At 41.3% G+C, this 20,231-nt stretch overlaps 1 protein-coding gene and 1 pseudogene across 1 annotated transcript in view; both read left to right on the top strand.

Moving 5' to 3' along the window:
- Positions 1 to 20,231, top strand: part of GARNL3 (GTPase activating Rap/RanGAP domain-like 3) — a 142,534-nt gene that overhangs the window by 47,417 nt on the left and 74,886 nt on the right. The window contains exons 4-5 of the mRNA XM_008585920.1: positions 10,900 to 10,999; positions 12,702 to 12,820. Of these exons, the coding sequence (XP_008584142.1) occupies positions 10,900 to 10,999; positions 12,702 to 12,820 (219 nt within the window). The remainder of the gene's footprint in view (positions 1 to 10,899; positions 11,000 to 12,701; positions 12,821 to 20,231) is intronic.
- LOC103601501 lies at positions 18,074 to 18,938 on the top strand (annotated as a pseudogene).

Here is a 20,231-nt window from a genome sequence, read left to right on the forward strand (position 1 = left end):
GTCATTGGCCATTGGTAATTAACCCCCAGCCCCTCTCCTCTCCGTGGAGGTTGGGGGTGGAGCTGAAAGTTCCAAGCTTCTAATCAAGGCTTGATCTTTGTGGCAACCAGCCCCCATCCTGAAGCTCTCTAGGGGCCATGAGTGTAGTGTCACCTCCTTAGAATGAATGATGCTGCTACCACACTTATCACTCAGGAATTTCCAAGGGTTTAGGAGCTCTGCACCGGGAAACAGGTATAAGAACCAAGTATGTATTTCCCATTATTTCACACTCCTAAAGCAGTTCATTCCATTTTTCATAATCTCTAATTGCTGAAAGTTCTTTTTACTGAACAGAATTCATCTGTCTGTATTTTCCTCTAGTTTCTATTTATGTTCTCCATAGCCCTGTAGTGTAAGTCTGAGCTGTCCTCAACATCACAGGCCTTCAGCATTGGAAGACATCTGTTGTTTTCCTCCTAAGACATGGAATCAGTTTACCATCATCACCATAATTGCTGTTCCCTGGACACATGTGAGGTCATTAATGAACCTTTTAAATCGAAGTGCTCAGAAGTGAACATAGGGCTCTGGGTGCGCTCCACACAGCCACGGAGTGGAGCAGGCTGGTCCTCTTCCTTGCTGTAGACACTCTACCTCTTTTTATGAAGCCTGATGACTTGTTATGAGCCTACACTGTGCTACCTCCCCACACCCCCAGTCTTTTTCACGTGTGCTGTCTTTTGGCTGTGAGGCAGCATCATGGTGTAGCAGAGATGATTTTGGAGTCAAACCAACCTGTGTTCAAACCTCAGCTCTACTACCTACTAATTCATGACTCAATGTCTCTGAGCCTCAATTTCCTGGTGAGCAAAAACAGAGCCAAATCCTACTTTACAGCACCTAGCTTTTCCCAGCCTATACTTATGCAATTTGTATTTTGTACCTAAGTGTAGGGTTTTGTATTGTCCACATTGAACTTAATCTCATTAGTGTGTCCCTTAATTGCTAATTGTCAAGAGTTTTTTTGTGACATCTTGATTCTGTCACCTGTCCTATTAGCTAACCCACTGAGCAGCTCTGTGTTACCTTCAGATGTGCTTGTCTTGCCATCTGTGGGCTCATTCAGATTATTAATTAAAATGAGTGTCACCCCTGGGTGGATCACTGGGGACCTCCCTCACAGCTCACTATATGTATCAATTAGTAGATGTGGAGCAGAGGGGACACTCTTTCACCTGTTTACAAATCTGTCTTCCCTAGCATGGAGAGGATCCTCTTACACACTGTTGGGAGATGTGAAAATTAGTACAACCTTTTGAGAGGGTAATTAGCAGTAATTAAAAATGTGTATACCATTTAGCCAGAAGTTCTATTGCTAGGACATGTATTGCAGAATTATTTAAAATAGGAAAAAAGAAATGGAAGCAGGGCCGGCCCGGTGGCGCACTGCTACAGTGCACCGCTTGGGAGCGCGGCGGTGCTCCCGCCGAGGGTTCAGATCCCACGTACAGACCGGCCGCTCACTGGCTGAGCAAGGTGCGGTCGCAACACTGAGGGTTGCGATCCCGTTGCCGGTCCCAGTCCGGTCCGGGCGCGACACTGAGGGTTGCGATCCGTTGCCGGTCACGAAAAAAGACAAAAAGGAAAAAAAAAATTAACTCAAAATAGATCACAGACCCAAATGTAAAACACAAAACAATAAAATCCTAGAAGATAACACAGGAGAAAACCTGGATGATCTAGATTATGGCAATGTCTTTCTACATATAACACCAAAGGCATGATCCAGGAAAAAAAGAACTGATAAACTGGGCTTCAATAAAATCAAAACCTTCTTCTCTGTGACAGGCACTGTCAAGTGAATGAAAACACAAGCCATAGACTATGAGAAAATATTTTGCAAAAGACATATCTGATAAAGAACTTATCCAAAAGATGCAAAGAACTCTTGACACTCAAAAATAAGAAAACAACCCAATTAAAAAAATCAGCCAAAGACCTTAAGCAGAAATTTCATCAAAGAAGATACTCAGACAGCACAGAAGCATATGAAAAAATGCTCCCATCACAGAGGTGCAAATTAAAATAAGATTCCACTACACAACTGCGAGAATGGCCAAAATCCTGAATGCTGACAACACGAAATGCTGGTGAGGATGTGGAACAACAGAATGGAAATTTCCATCAGTAGGGGAATAATTATATAAATTAAGGTACGTGTATTTATACAATGGAATGCTTAGTAGCTATTAGAAAGAATGAGGTAGCGGGGCTGGCCTGTGGCTCACTCGGGAGAGTGCGGTGCTGGTAACACCAAGGCCACGGGTTCGGATCCCATATAGGGATGGCTGGTTTGCTCTCTGGCTGAGCGTAGTGCTGACAACACCAAGTCAAGGGTTAAGATCCCCTTACCGGTCATCTTTAAAAAAAAAGAAAGAATGAGGTAGAGATATAAGTATTACCACAAAGAGATATTTAAGATACAGTGTTGGGCATAAAAGCATGTTCCAGAATGATTTGTATAGTATCATCCCATTTTCTTTAAAAATGAAAAAGATAACTGCTTGTCAATATGCAAGGAAATTTCCAAAAGGATACATAAAAATCTAATAGAAATTGCTTCTGGAGAATGGAAATAGAAGGCCAAGAAAGAAGTTGGAAGGCCTTAACTTTCCATTTTATGCCCTTCTATTCTGTTATGTATTTTACAAATCTCTATTCAACTGAAGTGTTTAATTAAAAAAAAAATCTGTGTAGTTGTTAAAAAGAGCAAAGTAGATCTATATGGGTCTTGAAGAACCCTCATATGTCTATATATGTATAGGTATGTGTATATTTATATGTATGTGAATGTGTCATATGTGTATGTATATATAAAGTAAACACATCTTTGTAAATGCATAAAAATATCTGGGACTATCCAAACCAATCTGGTAGCATGATTATTATAAAAAGAAGAGGTAGATTGGTATTTAATTTTTCTGTGGTTTCACTTTTTTACAAGCAGCTTATATTCATGTTTACATTTGTAATTCAAAATATTTTAGTTTGTTTTTTAAAAAAGTTATCTTCCTTACTGCCAGTATTATCTCAGCAATTTAACCTAGGAACTGAAGTAAAATCAATTAAATTCATTTACTCATTTATCGAACTTAGTATGGAAGAGACTCTGAAAAATCCCAGGCATATAGAAAACTATGGATTTCATTTGAAGTGTTTGTATTGTGTGGATTTCCTGGTTAAAGTCAAATATTAGAGAACATTCAAATAAAATCAGGGTGTTATATATAGATTTTGATTAAGTTCTCCTTAAAATATCCTGGCCAGATTCAGTCTTACTCCTTCACATCCCACAAGTATAAACGGGCTTTAAAAAAAAAAAAAAAAAAAGACAGTAAAGGCAACAAGAAGCCTTTGTGGACTTTGGAATGTGATGCAGAAATGATCCGAGATTTCTTAGTCTCAGGACTCGCCCATCCCTGTGGATGTGTCTGCAGCACAGCATAGTTCAAGCTCATCACCCCAATCATACCTTCTACCAAATATTTACCTAAAGGGACACAGAGTAAGTGTGGGTGTTTGCAAAATTAAGCTTCAGTTAACTGGAAAATGTACTCATCAAAATATTTCCTCCTAACTTTCTTGGTGACAGCAAATAAATAACATGTTCCTGTTTCATTGTCACCTTAAACTGCTGTAGAAAAAGTTTCTATATCTCTGAAGTCTTTTGTAAAATAGGTCACACCTAAAGTAGGATTTATTACAAATTAAAAACACAATGATGAACTACTACAGCTACTCCAGAACTGCTGAAATTAAAAGGACTGAAATGCTAAGAGTTTGGTCAGAGGATATGGAGCAACTAGAACTCTCATATATAGATGGTCCCTGAGTTACAATGGTTCGACTTAAGATTTTTGCGCTTTATGATGGGTTTATTGGGGCTTTTATCAGTCAAGGAGCATCTGTATATTGCTAATAGGAGTGTAAATTGGTGCGTCCCTTTGGAAATTCGTTTGGTGGTATCTACTAAAACTGAATGCATGCGTCCTCTGTGTCCCGGGATATATACCCGACAGAAATGAGTGCTTGTGTCTACCAAAAGACAGACTCAAGAATGTTCATGGTGGCTTCATTCTTCCTATTTCATTCTTTCTTTTCTTTCTTTTTTTTTTTTTTTTTTTTTTTGGTGGGCTTGACCTTGGTGTTGTAACACCACACTCTGACCAACTGAGCACACCGGCCAGCATGTAGTGGCTTTGTTCTTAATAGCCAAAACCTGGAAACGATTCAAATGTCCACCAGCTAAAGAATGAATGTATATATAGTGGCGTTCATACTGTGGACCACTACATGGCAGGGAAAAAGAGTGAACTGCTACACCAGTAACATGGATGAATGTCACAGACATAATGTTGAAGGACAAAAAGCCTGGCTTACGTCACACACAATATGATTTCATTTCTATGAAGTTCAAGAGCAGGTAAAACGACTCCCTGGTGGTAGAAGTCAGGATAGTGGTTACCTTTGGTGGTGTGATTGGGTAATGATGAGAAATGAACAAAGGGGCCTTCCTGAGGTTGTGAAAATACCCAAATTTATTCTGTCTCGATCCAGGTCGTGGTTACAAGGGTGTCCACATGTGAAAAGAATCATCTGGCTGTACACTTACCCAGGCCCCTTACTGCTCACTGCTACTGCACATCATCAGAGACCACAGCTCTTTCCAGCATCGCTCCTCTGGGGGTCCTTTTGTTGGGTCCTGCATGCACTCTTGTCTTTGCACCCCATGCTATGTGCTTTTAACAGGCACGGGGAAGTGTCTTGCTCTATGAGACTCAGCTTTTGGTGTTGGGGTTTTTCCCTCATTTCAGTTCAGTATTCAGTGAAGATGAAAGTTAAATAGGTAACTTCTTATCTATTTAAAAAAAGAATTCATCATTGCCAGTCTGTAATCAGCAGAGGTATGGGGGGTGCCAAATAGGAAGAATAAAGTCACTATAGAGGCCCATCTCTCCCTCTGAGATGCTGGGCTGCATCTTGCCCCTCCCTGTAATATTATCATTATTGTAATGTTATTATAATATTATAATTGCCCCTCCTTATATCATTCCTTTCTGCAGTTGCCCGCATCCAGACCTCTGGGAGGGGAGGCAGGCAGACACAACTGCTTCAGAAATCTAGAATGTGTGGGCCACTTTCTGTGCCTTTGAACCCCCTTGGCTGTCACCTGAAGCCTGTAGATCTCTTCTCAGAATAATGTTTCTAGGTGCATAAAATAAAATACACAAGATTTCAAAGGAAAACAGTGTGTTGAAACAGTTATCAAAATGATATTTTAAACCTCATTTATGATATAGTAATATATATGCTTTTTTATTTATTTATTTTTTTTCCTTTTTTTTTTTATTGACCGGTAACAGGATCGCAACCCTTGGTGTTGCGCCCGCACCGGGGACCAGCAACGGGATCGCAACCCTCGTTGTTGTGCCCGCACCACGCTCAGCCAGTGAGCGGGAACCGGTCTCCACATGGGATCCGAACCCTTGGCGGGAGCGCTGCCGCACTCCCAAGCGGCGCACTCTCCAGTGCGCCACCAGGCCGGCCCTGTATGCTTTTTTATTAATATATTAAATACAGAGGATACTTCAAAAAGTTCATGGAAAAATAGAATTAAAAGATAATGCAAATCTTTCCATGAACTTTTTGGTTTTCCTCAAACCAGTCCAGCAACAAGTCTTTCAACTACTGTAGTTTTGAACAGTGAAGAGTGTAAACAGTGTTTCGAGATATCTGCAATCACTGTGAGTTCTGAAAATATCTGTGATTTCTTTGGTGACATGGTTGCCAGGACTTTTCATTCTACTGTAGTTTGTTGCACGCATTCATAATTGAATGAAACACTAAATTTCAGTTAGAATTCAGGGAAAATAAAGATGCATTTGTTTTGCCCCATCTAAGTTCATGCCCCCCTCCCCAGTCCTGGATTCCCTGAGAACCCCTGGTATACTGCAGTGATTCTCAAAGTTCAGTGTTCATCAGAATTACCTGGTTATTTGTTAAAATGCAGATTCTGGGGCCCCACTCCCAGAGATCCTGAGGAGGAGGTCTAAAATGGGGCCAAGAGTGCACATTTTAACAAATTTGAGAAGCATTGAGTTAAGATCTGGTGCTGTTACCTGGAGGAAACCTCTCTATGCCATGCAAGTCTTGGAGGCTCTGGAGGTTTAAATGATCTGGTGACATAAGAGTTTCCTCTCCAGGCTCTGCTGAAGTTTTCTAGGATCCAGGGCGTTGGGACCATGACACCAACCACTGTGGAATCTGACTGGCTAAGGCCAGCTTCTTTGGCTAAACCCCTCCCCAATGTCTGGTCAGCTAATGCCCGAGGATGGCTGGTGGACCCCAGGGTCATGCTGCCCGGTGGCATAGTGAAAACAACCATAGACAGGAGTACTGCCTGTGGCTCATGGTTATAAAGCGATTAGCTGGTGAAAATGAATCATGCAGAAATCCTACAAGGAATAAGACTCAGTTATATGCTCCTCTTGAGTCACACAAAAGGTCAAACTGAGACAACATTGTGAACAGGTGATCAAAATTAACATCACCAGTGAGGAGGAGATGGATGTCTTGATACTATGATAAGCGGAGAAGGACAGGCCTTACTTATGTGGTATTCCACGCAGGTGTGTATACCCTGAATCTAAGTGTGGGGAAACATCAGACAAACCCAAAATGAGGAATGCTTTATTTTTAAAATGACAGAAAGACACATATCGTATGATCTCACTCATATGTGGAATCTGAAATAAAAAAAGAGTTGATATCATAGAACCAGAGAGCAGAACAGTGGTTACTAGATACTGGGGAGGGGAGGATGGGCAGAGGTGGGTCAACAGGTACAAAGTGACAATTAGATCGGAGGAGTAAGTTCTGGTGTTCTATTGCACAGCAGGGTGATGATGGTTAACAGTAAAGTATTGCATATTGCAAATTAGCTAGAAGAGAGACTTTTGAATATTCTCACCATAAAGAAATGATATATGCATGAGAGGATTGTTATGCGAAATACCCTGATTTGATTATTATACAGCATATATATATATATCAAACATCAAATTGCACCCTGTAAATATGTACAATTACAATGTGTCAATTTAAAAAATAAAAAAGGAGGAGGGGATGCTGCATTCTTCAAAAATGTCAATGCCATGAAAAACAGAGTCTATGGAAATGTTCCAGATTAAGGGAGTCTCAACAGACGTGACAATGAAAGAATCCTGCACTGAAAGGGGAAAATGCTTTAAATGACATTGACGGGTTCCTTGACTAAACTAGAAAATGGATGGTAAAGTGTCATATCAATGTTAAATTTACAGACATTGATAAAGTTGTATTGTGATTATCTAAGAAAATACCCCTATTCTTGAAAAATACACACTGAAGTATTTAGGGATAAAGAGCTATTAATTACACATCTGAGTCTTAAGTGTTCAGAATAAAAATTGCGTGTGGGTGGGAGTGAACAAACGAGCAGATGGGGTAGAACGTTAACAGCAGGTGAGTCTGGTAAAGGGTGTGCAGGTGCTCTTTATGCTGTTCCTATTCTTGCAGCTTTTATGTAAGTTTAACATTATTTCCAAATAAAACTTTATATATATGTAGCAATAGCTGGTTTTTAAAAAATCAAGAAAATCTGGTAAAAGCACAATAACACTAAGAAACTTTAACCTACGTTTTTACTCCTGATAGTTTAGAAAGGCAGGACATAAAAAAGGACACAGAAGATGATGCAATGATTAAGATTAAAAAAGAAAAAAGAAAAAACCTCTAGAAGCAGGACTGGTTTCAGTTCCAGCTCCACTACTTATTATCTCTGCAACCTTAGGAAACATACTTCCACTCTCTCTCAATTTCCTCACCTGAAAGAGGGGGGGTTAATAGAATCTGTCTCATTAAGTTGGTGGTGCTGGCCCTAGAGATAATGCCTATGGCGTGCTTGGCCTGACATGTGTCATTTAGAGCTCTCTCAATGAATGTCGGTGTTTCAGAGCAATGACAAAGACAGAAAGCTTCCTAATTCATTTTCTATGGTAACATAACCCTGAAAGCATGACAGAAATACATACAGAAAAGAACCCTACAGATCCATCTCACTAACAAATATGACACATCACTCACTTTTTTAAGTCCAGCAGAATATTAAAAGAATAATATACCATGACCTAACAGGGCACACATTCTAGAAATCTAAGAACCAGTCAATATCAGAAGAACTATTACTATCGTTCACTACATTACTATAATTCTCCCTCATTACCTATTCTCTCAGTAGTCGCCAAAAAAAAAAAAAAAGCTTTTGATAAAATTCAATATTTATTCTTGAGAAAAGCCTCTTTGTAAATTTGGAATTGAAGGAAACCTTTTCTACATGGTAAAGAAACTGACCACAAACATCTAGTAAATCACTAGAAGCATGTCAAAAATCAGAAAGTATGTCCCAATAGTCTGTCTTTTATATGAGAGCACTTCAAAATGTTCATGGAAATATTCACATTATCTTTTAATTCTATTTTTCCATGAATTTTTTGAAGTACCCTCATATACATGGCGCAATGTAGATGTCAAAGAAGCTTCAATAGAGTAAAATCCAATTATTTAGAAAAACCATTATCTAACACAGTCTCAGCCCAAGCCATGCAAGATTCAGACATTTATTGTAAAAGTACTTAATGCCTTATAAAGTGAGGAAAGGCAATGTTCAATAATTAGAACTGGGTTCATTGATAAACTATTTGGGGAAAATTGATTTTTATTGTATAGTATCCATCAAAATAAATGCTACGTAAAAAGTGAAATATAAAAACAAAATCTTAGGGCTGGCCCGGTGGTGCACTCGGTAGAGTGCGGCGCTTGGGAGCGCGGTGGCGCTCCCACCGAGGGTTCGGATCCCATATAGAGACCGGTCCCCTCACTGGTTGAGCGCGGTGCAGGCGCGACACTGAGGGTTGCGATCCCGTTGCTGGTCACGAAAAAAAAACAAAAAGGAAAAAATAAATAAATAAAAACAAAATCTTAGAACATCTAGAAGAATATAGAGGTAAATAGTTTCATTAATACTGGGACAGAGAAGGCCTTTTATATAATAATACTAAAGACAAAGCCATAAAGGGAAAAAAATCTAAAGAATTTGCTTGCATGAACATTAAAAACGTCTATGTGGGGCTGGCCACTTAGCTCAGTTGGTTAGAGCATAGTGCTGATAACACCAAGCAAGGTCCAGGCTTCAATCCCTGTACCAGCCAGCTGCCAAAAAAATAATAAAGTGTAAAAACATCTGTGTGGCCCAAAATACCATAAAAAAATTTTTAAAGTGAAAATTTGGTTAGAAGAAATTATTTGCAATCTATTTCAAAGATTTTATAAGTAAATTATTAAGGAAAAGAATAGTGATTGGAAAGTTGACAAAGGACATAAATAGGTAACCCACAGAGGAAGAATTATGAATGACCAATAAAAATGTGAAGAAGAGGGCCGAGCCCGTGGCGCACTCAGGAGAGTGCGGCGCTGGAAGCGCAGCAGCGCTCCCACGGAGGGTTCGGATCCTATATAGGGATGGCCGGTGTGCTCACTGGCTGAGCACGGTGCGGCCGGTCTCAAAAAAAGGACAAAAACAAAAAAACAAAAATGTGAAGATGTTCAATCCACCTGGTATACAACACAAAAACACTGAGGTTACATTCTTGCCATTAAATTGTAAAGAGGGTATAGGGAAGATGGCCCCCTCGGCTATCGCTGGTGAAACTATAATTTTGTACCCATCTTCCTACGTGTCAGATTGACATTATGTCACAGATCCTTGATAATGTCCTTACTCTTTGTTAAAGTAATTTATCTTCTAAGACTGCATCCTAAAGAAATAATTGGACAAGTGTGCAAACTTGTGGAATTAGAAGATGTTTATCACAACTTTATTTACAATAACAAAAAATTGGGAGCAGCCTAATTGTTCAGTATTGTTAAATAGTTATATTGTTTTCATATAATAAAATAGTAGAGCGCCATTAAGATTAACATTGTAGAAGTATATTCATTGACATGGAAAAATATATTATCAAGTGAAAAAGCAAGCTACAAAATTGTATATTCAGTATGATACCATTTGGGCAAGAAAAATACACACATATGTAAGCACAGGAAAAAAATTAGAAAAGCCATACCCAAACATTAATAATGATTATCTTTGTCTTTTTTTTTTTTTTTTTTTTTTTTTTTTGAGACCGGCGGCACTGCGCTCAGCCAGTGAGTGCACCGGCCATCCCTATATAGGATCCAAACCTGCGGCGGGAGCGCTCCGGCGCTCCCAGCGCCGCACTCTCCCGAGTGCGCCATGGGCTCGGCCCAATAATGATTATCTTTGGATAAAGGATTCAGATTACTCATTATGTTCATATTTTCTACATTAATTGGGTAATTTTTGTGATAAATTTTAAAAATTCAACAAAGCATATGAAATTAAGTAAAATGCTGCAGAGATGTATTTGCAGATGAATCGTGTCTGTTACAGGGACAACTGTTACAGGGGTAACAAACAGGGGGTGCCTCTAGGGGGCACCAACTCCCAAATATTGTGGAAGCTTCGGCCCAGAAAGGAGAGGTACTTTATACTCATATTAGAAATAGCTGATCACACTGGTTCACTTGATTCTTTTTCCTACACCCTGAGGACCTCTACAATGCTTCCATGATGTGAATTTAGATTGAATGTCTTTTCTAATGAGAACATGTGGTTACAGCCCTTTGGTGTATGCTTTTAACTGTGATTTTTCTGGTTCTTTGGCCTCTGGTTTGTTGTCAGCTTCATGTTTACTTTCCGAATAAGCGTTTTAATGGCACAACTTTGTTCCATTACAGAATGCAGCTGCTCTGCCAGGTACTTGGCGAAGGACAGACGTGCACTTAGAGAACCCAGAATACCACACCAGATGGTATTTCAAGTATTTTTTAGGACAAGGTAATTATGCCATTATGGTGGTTGGGAAGAAAGGATATTCAAAATGAAAATTAATGTTAGTGTAATTTATGGTACCCTATATGAGTGAAACTAACCAATTTAGGGACATTAAGATCAGGGCATTTCACTTCAAGGTCAGTAGTGAGCTTTCTAGATTAAAAGAGTTGATTCAGAGTCTCAGTCCGAAGAGTTTTGCTCGTAATTTTTTTGTTTTGTTTTGGCCAGTTGTTTTTGTCCCTGTGTAGTTAAAGGGGATTAGATCATCTGAATGAGTGATTTGAGAGAAAAGAAGAATTTTTCAGGGTGGAAAAACACCTTTAGACTTAAGAAGGCAAGTACTCTGTCTATATTGGGTTTTGAACTTTTAGTTCAAGGCAGTGAGGGAGAGAACTGATTCCCTGAGCTCCAGGGCCAGTATAGAACTAAAGAGGCATAGACTGTAGACTCTGGTTTCATTCATTTATCAGTAACAAGTATTTATTTATCACTTACTACGTGTCAGGCAATATGCAGAAGAGCAGTGGGGATACAGTGGCAAAGTCATGATCCCTGCCCTCATGGAGCGTGTAGAGTGGGTTTACATCCTGGTTCTGCTGCTATTAATCATAAGACCTTATACTAGCTACTCTCTACTTGTCTGAGGCTCCGTTTTCTTATCTATAAAGAGGGGATATTACTAATACTTACCTAGCAGGTTTGAACAGAAGTTTCAATGAGACATGCAGGAGTGAGACTAAGCCAGATGCCGGGAACATACCAAGAGCTCCGTCATTAATAGCTATGTACATGTAAAGTGAAGGGCTCAAGTGAAAATATACAGAAAGGTAGAAAACAGGGGTGTGGCTAATTAAAAAGATTTGGGGAATGGAAGAATAATCACTATTGAGGGATTCAGAATGAGTGAGAGAAATTGCTTATCAGGCTGATGCATTTGTTTGTAGAAGATGAGATGCTTGAGCTATGGAATGAGAGTGAGCAGACCTACGTGATGTCTTTTTTAAAAACCTGAAGTTCATTTATTTGGTCAGGCATAACTAATTTGGGTAAGTGGGGGAATATAGAAGCATTTATAAAGAAAGACATCAGCAGGAAATTTTGTCATCTTCTGAAATCCTTGCAAGCATGGTGCCCAGAGCAGTGATGACTACAGAAAAATGGTGCCATAGGTTTGAATGCCATCAGCTGCAAGTAACAGAAAGCCTGACCTAACTGGCTTAAACAGTAAGGGATATAATAAGAAATCCAGAGGTAGAGCCAGTTCCAGGGTGGATGGATTCAAAGGCTCAGTGATGTCAAAGGCCCAGCGCCTTTCCCTTTTCTGCTTCCCCATCCTTCGTATGGAAGCTTGGCCCTCTGCTGGTCCTCCTCAGGGTCACAAGACAGCTGCCACAATTCTAAACATCACTTCTGGATATGCCATGTCCAGAGGAAGAAGGCGGCCATCTTTAGCAGTGAGGAAACCTTTCCAGAAGCCCCTTGGCAGATTTCGTTGGCTAGAATTGGGTCACATGTTCATTCCTGAACCAGTCGTGGCAAGGGGAATGGGAGTGTGTGATTAGCGGAGAGTGATCAGGTTCTGTTGTCCTCAGCTGGGTTTGGGATACTGTCACCTGAGCACATGGGAAGGCTGCGGTGTCCACTGCCATCTGTGACTGGAAGGACCAGGTGCACTCTCACTGTTCTAAACCTATCTCTTTTCCAGTGCATCAGAATTACATTGGAAACGATGCAGAGAAGAGCCCCTTCTTCTTGTCTGTGACCCTTTCTGACCAAAACAATCAGCGAGTCCCTCAATATCGTGCGATTCTTTGGAGGAAAACAGTAAGTGTCTGACATGTGCTTGGTGCTGCACCCCAGTCCAGAGTTTCATTAGCATCATTGTCCCAATGGCTCAGGTAAGCCTTTTGCTGTGAGGTTCTTTGAGTTTGGATATTTCAGGATTATACTATTCAGGGTTGGGGGTTCCAAACTCTGAATTTAACAGCAACTTTCCCTTATAAGCCACTCATCAGACATATCTACTTCCCTCGATCTTGGCCTCTGGGAATACAGCACTGTGTTTCACAGAGTATAGCAGTTCATCAACCTCAGCTGTTTCTAATACTGAAAGCTAAAAGAAACAGAATGTGGTGGAGGAATATAATGATAGCACAGGGCACAGACCATGTGGCACTCCTGTCTCCACCAGCCACTCAAACAGTCCACCACTGAATCAGCTGTGCTTCCAGAATTTGTTTTAGACCTAGCTCCTTGGATCAGTTTTGTGTGGGTCAGAAAAACAACTCTAGACTTAAGACAAGTACCCACTGCCTGTGGTAGGTCCTGAACACGTAACTGAGGGCAGTGAGTTAAGGCAGCCCTCTCCACTCGGGCATGCAGGCCCTTCTTCAGCTTGGGGCAGTTTGTTTAATGTTATCTTTATTGTTGGGCTTTTTTTTTTTTTTTTTTTTTTTTTTTTTTTACTTGTTCTCTAAATTTTTTATGGTAATTGTTATATTTGATCTCTGTCTTTCATTTTTCTCATTATTTTCTTCTCAGTATCTTTTCCCCCTTTTCTTCTGGGAGAATTTTTACAGAGATAGTATGGTACATTGGAAAGAGCAAAGGGTTTGGAGTCAAGCAAATGGGCTCAAATTACATCAATAACAGACTGGTTTTGTGTAAATTTGAAAAAATTGCTCACACCCTCTGAGCCTCCATTTTCTTCTTTTTAAAATGGGGAAGGTAGTGGGCCATAGCGCACAGGGTGATGAGGATTAGAGATATTACATTAAATGAGACTTTGTTTGAAAATCCACATGTACCCAGTATTATCCCAAATCATCAAATTTTAAACTGCTTAGAATCCTAAAGGATAAGACATTTTACTCTTGAACTGGCAAGTACAGTATATGATTAAAAAGCAATAAAATAAACAACATTTAGAAAATGTTAGTCCTGTTATTTGGTAGTCTCACTTTATGGGTAGTTACAGTTATTGAAATCCAGTATTTAAATAATTGCCTGCTAGCTTTTATCTAAGCTATATAGTATATAAAAAAATTGCTATGTAGTATTTCTGGAAAAGATATAATACAAAAATTTTTTAAAACAGTAATTTGATTTCTATGTGAGATATGTGAGTATATACACATATGTATGTGTGCATGCAATTGTGTATGCATATATTTATGTACACATACATTTGCATGCATTCATACATATATAGCAATAAAGTAGCAACTTCGAAAAGCCCTGAAAGAATTTCCAGAAACCACTACACAGAAAACTGTGGTTAGGAACTTACTATAATGATTTAAAATAGTGTTAGTAATAACAATAAAATCTAACATTTACTGAGCATTTGCTATATGCCAGGTACTATACTAAGTCCTCCAAATGCATTTTCTCAACAGGTGTTATTGCACCAGGGAAGTTAAATAACATGGCCGAGGCCACATGCCAGTAAGTGGCAGACCAGGCAGAACCCAGAGAGCTCTATGGCTGAGCTGTCACCACTGTACACAATTAATTCTATATGTAAATCGTTGACCCATACCGTCTCTCCCAGTGGACTGTGAGCTCATGAAAGTCAGGGACAAGTCCGCTTTGTCCTCAGTATCCCCACCATCTAGTGCAATGCCTGGCTTGTACGAGGATCTCCATAAATATTTGTTAAATGAGTTAGTAATGGCACCAAAGTCCAGCTTAACCTCTGAGCTGTGCTGCCTCTATTTATATAAACCTCCATGCTATGTTTCAGAAATTTTTCTTTTTTAAAGCAGGTTTAAGGTAAAAATCTATTTGATGTAAAGTATATTTAGGTCTTCCTTGTGAAATTATTTCCTGCCAAGAAGTTTTGGCACTTCCCCCCTCCGCCGGCCGCTGTAATTGGGGTCAGTCCTGCCATCCGCATAGGTGTACTGGAAGCAAAGTTTATGCAACAGTTTTCAGAGATACTGTTGGGGAGTGTGTGCCAGTTTTTCTCAAGTGCGCACATCACAGTCTTCTCTCCTCATTCACCGAGTGAGAAATGATAATGCCTTTGTCCAAAGCCTCTTACCTGCTGCACCAGGCAGGCCATTTTGGTGGCTACTTTTCTTTTTAACTTATTGATTTTATGTTTGCTAATTACAGCATTCCAGTCTCTTCTGGGTTCAGTAATCTCTTTGGGATGACTCTGTGTCTCTTGGGCAAATAGTTGGTCTCAGAAGTTCCACATCCCCTCGGGGGGCACATTCCCTGCAAGCCATCGGTCAGATGTGCGGAGGCAAGACTGGTGCCTCAGTCCTGTGACCGTGATCTTTCTGGTCATCAGTGCTTGCAGCTACTCAGTCACCTCCCTCACCACGCTCAAGCAGGTGCTACGTGGGCTTAAGATTCCTGTCAAAAGCCACACCTGGGAAGTGGCCTCTGGTCCAGATGTTCTCAGGTGCCTCCAAGCCTTAACTTGATATTTTCTAGCATCCCCCTCCCGCTGCAAGGTCCATCCTAAGAATGGAGGACTCAGGGGCCCTGGCATCTGCCCCTTAGCCTTCCTGTCATCTTTCCTCTTCCTCTTTCCACCAAGGCAAGAAAGGGCAGTTTCCTACTTCTTCTGCCTTTCTGGAGTGGATTTTCTCAATTTCCTGTCTTCTTCCTTCAGGAAGTAACAGTCACCCCACATCCTCACCTGAGATGGTTGCCAGGTACTGGGGAGAGAGAGTGGGACAAATGCAGGGGGAATTTTTGCTTATTTTAATTTCCAAAGGTATCGTCTAAATTACATTATAAATGTGATAAGCACTCTGAAGAAACAAAGATAGAGAATGGTACAGAATGATACAGGAGAGCTGCTTTAGATAAAGATAGTCCAGGGAAAGCTTCCTGAGGAGGTGCCACTTGAATAGGGACCTGAAGGACAAAAGGAAACCAGGCACATCAACAGCAGAAAGGGAGGCTGGGGAGTGCTCCAGACAGAAGGGACAGCAAATACGAGACAAACAAGGAGCACTCTCACGAGGTTACTCTTAGCCACCATTACTCAGGGAGGTGGGTTTAAACCCCAGGACCACTGTGAAGGCAGCCCGGGGCTGGGCATAAGGAGTGTTAGTCCCTTTTATTAAGGAACGCTGACACCTTCATCCAGGCCCTAAATTGTGTGCCTCGGGCAGGGTACGTGTGCGCCTCCAGCTACAGAGGGAGGTGCTGAAGGGAGATGAAGAACTGATCAAATCAAAGTGGAACACTGGCATACAGGGTCAGTTATTAAGCCTCTCTTGGCCCAAAACTAGTGCTGGAGGCTACAGCTGTAGGAAATCCAAGGAAGTACATGACTCAGCCCCACCTCGTCCCCACCATGAGCTCCCCCATTCTGTTAGGTTATAAGGCAGTTAGAAAAATAGCTAAAGGTATAACCCTGCCTGCATATAAACAGTCTTGCCAATCTCTGCTGGGTTTCTTCCAAACAGAAGGGGAAAAAACGTATGAAAAATGATTCATACTACTGTACAAATTCCATGCAGACAGTACAGCAAGTAAAAAGAAGCCAACTACTCAGAGATAAGCACTGCAACATCTTTCTAGACACCTGTCCATGTGCACACACACCTGTTACATAGACGGGGTCATGTCCAACATGCACTTCAGTATCCTTGCTGTGCTCACTTACTGTCGCCTGATAGGTACGTCGTGCACTTGACTTTACCTACATATTTCGTTGTTCCACTGGAAGATAGATACAATGTTTTTACTGGAATATTGACTCTGGAAAGCTACAAAAGGAAGGAGATGAGGAGGAAGAGCTTTACCAGTTTGTGTGAAGAAAAACACAAATTCACCATCCTATGAGCCCTGGGTTTCATGTTCAAGAAGGCATCTGAGGACGATGTCACAATCACCCAGGCAGAGGGCTGGAGCCTTCTCCTATTCCACCTTCCCCCTCAAGCTGCCTGTACTAGTCCATTTTTTGTTGCTTATAACAGAATACCTGAAACCGGATAATTTATGCAGAAAAGAGGTTTATTTGGCTTACAATTCTGGGACAGCTGCATCTGGCACAGGCCTCGGGCTGCTTCTACTCATAGTGGAAAATGGCAGGCCAACCTGTGGATACAAACAGATCACATGGTGAGAGGAAACGAGAGAGAGAGAGAGAGAGAGAGAGAGAGAGAGAGGAGGTGCCAGTCTCCTTTAAACAACCAGCTCTCATGGGAACTAATAGAGGGAGAACTCTCTACCTGCCCCCCAGGGCCTTAATCTATTCATGAGGGATCTGCCCCATGACCCAAACCGCTCCCAACATTGCCGAGTTGGGGATCAGATTTCCACATGAGTTTTGGGGGGGCATCACATCCAAACTCTATAATTGCCCTTGGCTTCTCCTCAAAACTGCCTTTGGTGCATTTGGTGAAAAGAGGTAGACGAGATGGGGGCTGAGCAAGATGGGTGTCCCTCACAGGTGACAGCTGTGTGAAGTGGCTGAGGCCAGTACAAAAGCAAGGCCACAGGTCTCAACGGGTGGGATTTGTTGAATTTGAAAATGTGTATTCCTATTATAATACTGCTTTGTATTTGGAAAATTTTTTTACATCTCTGTAACACAAACTACAAAAAGAAAAGCTCAGCCCACTTTCCTTGGCTAGTGGAGAATCCTTTAGAAGAGCTGTATCTCGTGCAACCTCTGAACTCAGCTGCAAAGACCTCCTCCTCCCTGGCCCGCAGCGGGCTGAGAGTCTCAGCTCTCCAGGGGTGTGGGTATGAACATTTTGTTTATGAAAAGAGATCATGGTCTTAAAAAGGTTAATGAACCCCATTGCCACACCATTGCTCAGGGCTGGAACAGAGCAGTTGGCAGATGTGTCCTGAAAATCCAAGAAAAGTCATGTTTACTTCCTTGCCCATTTCCTGCAAGAAATGTCCTTACCTTCTCTAGCTGTTTTGTGATGCCAATTTTACTAGTACTCAATGTTAAGAAGAAAGTTTTGATGTGGACTATTTGGTAATCCCTTTTGCTGACCGAGTAATATAAATCCTTTGTGGATTGTACGAGGGTACTTCAAAAAGTTCAAAAAGAAACTGCTTTTCCAGAGCGAGACACATCAAGCAGGAGTGAAAATGGGCACTCCTTCCATCCCAGATTTCAGAAACCCAGATACACAGAATCCCCAACCAGACCCTTTTATCAACATGAATGATTCCAGCATGAACTTGACACCAGAGGATCCAGCTAGTCCCATACCCACAATGAACAGAATACCCCCCATGACTCCTCAACCACATGCTTTAATCAATATGGGTGAGTCCAGCATGCACCTGATGCCACCGGATCAAGCCAATTCCACAACATAGAAGAAGCATCAAGAATGTACCACATTCACCCACTAACAGTATGAAGAGTAGGAGGCTCTGTTTAGCCAGACCATGTTCCCAGAGAAAAATCTCTGGAAGGAATTAGCTTTAAAACTCAACCTACTGGGGTCAACGGTGGTGGTTTGGTTCAGGAACGGGCCATTCAAATTGAGGAAGCAGCAGCAGCAGCAGTCACTAAAGCAACCAAACCAAATCCTTCCAGCCAAGAATATACCCACCTCACCAAGCACATCCATCAATCCTTATTTTCTTTTTCCTGTGGCTTCAGATTTCTACGGCTCCCTCCCTCTTCAGACCTTAGGCCCTTCCAATCAGGCATGGGACTCTGCCTTCACTGAGAGTTCCACAAGTGATTTCCAAACGCCAGATCCTCAGCAGGCGAGGCGGGTGGTCTCAGTTCCTACTTTGTACTCTAATGCCTGTGACATAGGCCAGATCATAGAACTGTCCCCTGATGAGGACAAGTCATGCAGCTCTTCCTTCCGCTGTCCGTATCAGTATCTCTCACCTACAAGGCCCCAGCTAGAAGGACAGGGTTCCTCGCAGTACTTTTGCAGGTCCAGCTGTAGATCTATGTCCTGGGAAAACCTGGTCCACTATGACAAGCTAAACTGGTCAGTATGACAAGCCAAAACTTTGCAGCCTATAGTCTGCAAGAAATAGCCTGGAATTCCAGAACACCTCCAGTATGGTAGACTTTGGATTTCTCTGATCAAAGTCTAGTAAATGCCAGACAATTTAAAAAAGAGATCTTCTTACCTCTTGCATATGACTCTCTTCTTTCCTTTGTCTGATTTTTAACCCAAATATCTGGGTCAGTATAACTTTGATTACTGTGGAAATATTGTAAAAACTGGAGTTTTCTCCAAGTGTAGCTCAGCAGTTCAGCCCTACAACCCTCCCTGGGAGAGGACTTTCTAGTCCCTTAGATGGCCAATGAGACTCTAAAATTCCCTCTTCCCAAAACTATCTTGGACTTTTTAAAAGAGGAGCAGTGGTTTTAGGGGTCATCCACTCTAAATCAGAGAAGGTTATAAATGTACATCTTATTTCCAATCTTTAAGTTTGGGGTTTTTAAAGGGGGATTTTCAGTCAAAATTTAAGGGGAAATCACTGTCATCAGCTTTAATGTAGTACAAGAGTCCAGACTTAGTAAGAGGTGTATAACTGTTGTAAGAAGAAATAAAACAGATTTTTGAAGATGGAATGTGCTATGGTTTGAATGTTTGTCCCATCCAAAGCTCATGTTGGGTTTTAATCTCCAATATGGTATTTGAAAGATGGGGCTTTTAAGAGGTGATTGGATCTTGAGGACTAAGCTCTCATGAATTTACTAATTCATTATTGGATTAATGGGTTAATGGTTTAATGGGTTATCAGGGAGTAGACTGGGGGCTTTATAAGGAGAGCAAGTGACCACGTAAAAGTGTTCTTGCTCAGCCCTCGCCATGGGATGTTCTGTGCCACCACAAGACTCTGCAGAAGCCCCACCAGGGAGAAGGGCCTCACCAGATGTGTCCCCAGACCTTGGACTTGCCAGCCTCTAAAACTGTAAGAAATAAATTTCATTTTTCTTATTTAAAAAAAAAAAAAAAAGATGATATGGGCCGGCCCCGTGGCACACTCGAGAGAGTGCAGCACTTAGGAGCGCAGTGGCGCTCCCGCCGCGGGTTCGGATCCTGTATAAGGATGGCCGGTGCGCTCACTGGCTGAGCGCGGTGCGGGCGACGCTGCACCAAGGGTCGCGATCCCCTTACCGGTCACAAAAAGGACAAAAAAATTAAAAATTAAAATTAAAAAAAAAAAAAAGATGATACAAATTCTTCCATGAGCTTTTTTTTTTTTTTTTTTTTTTCTTTCCCTTTTTTTCCTTTTTACTGGCTGGTAACGGCATCCCAACCCC

The sequence above is a fragment of the Galeopterus variegatus genome, unplaced genomic scaffold, assembly GCF_000696425.1.
Source record: "Galeopterus variegatus unplaced genomic scaffold, G_variegatus-3.0.2 Scaffold3761, whole genome shotgun sequence".
Taxonomy (NCBI): domain Eukaryota; kingdom Metazoa; phylum Chordata; class Mammalia; order Dermoptera; family Cynocephalidae; genus Galeopterus; species Galeopterus variegatus.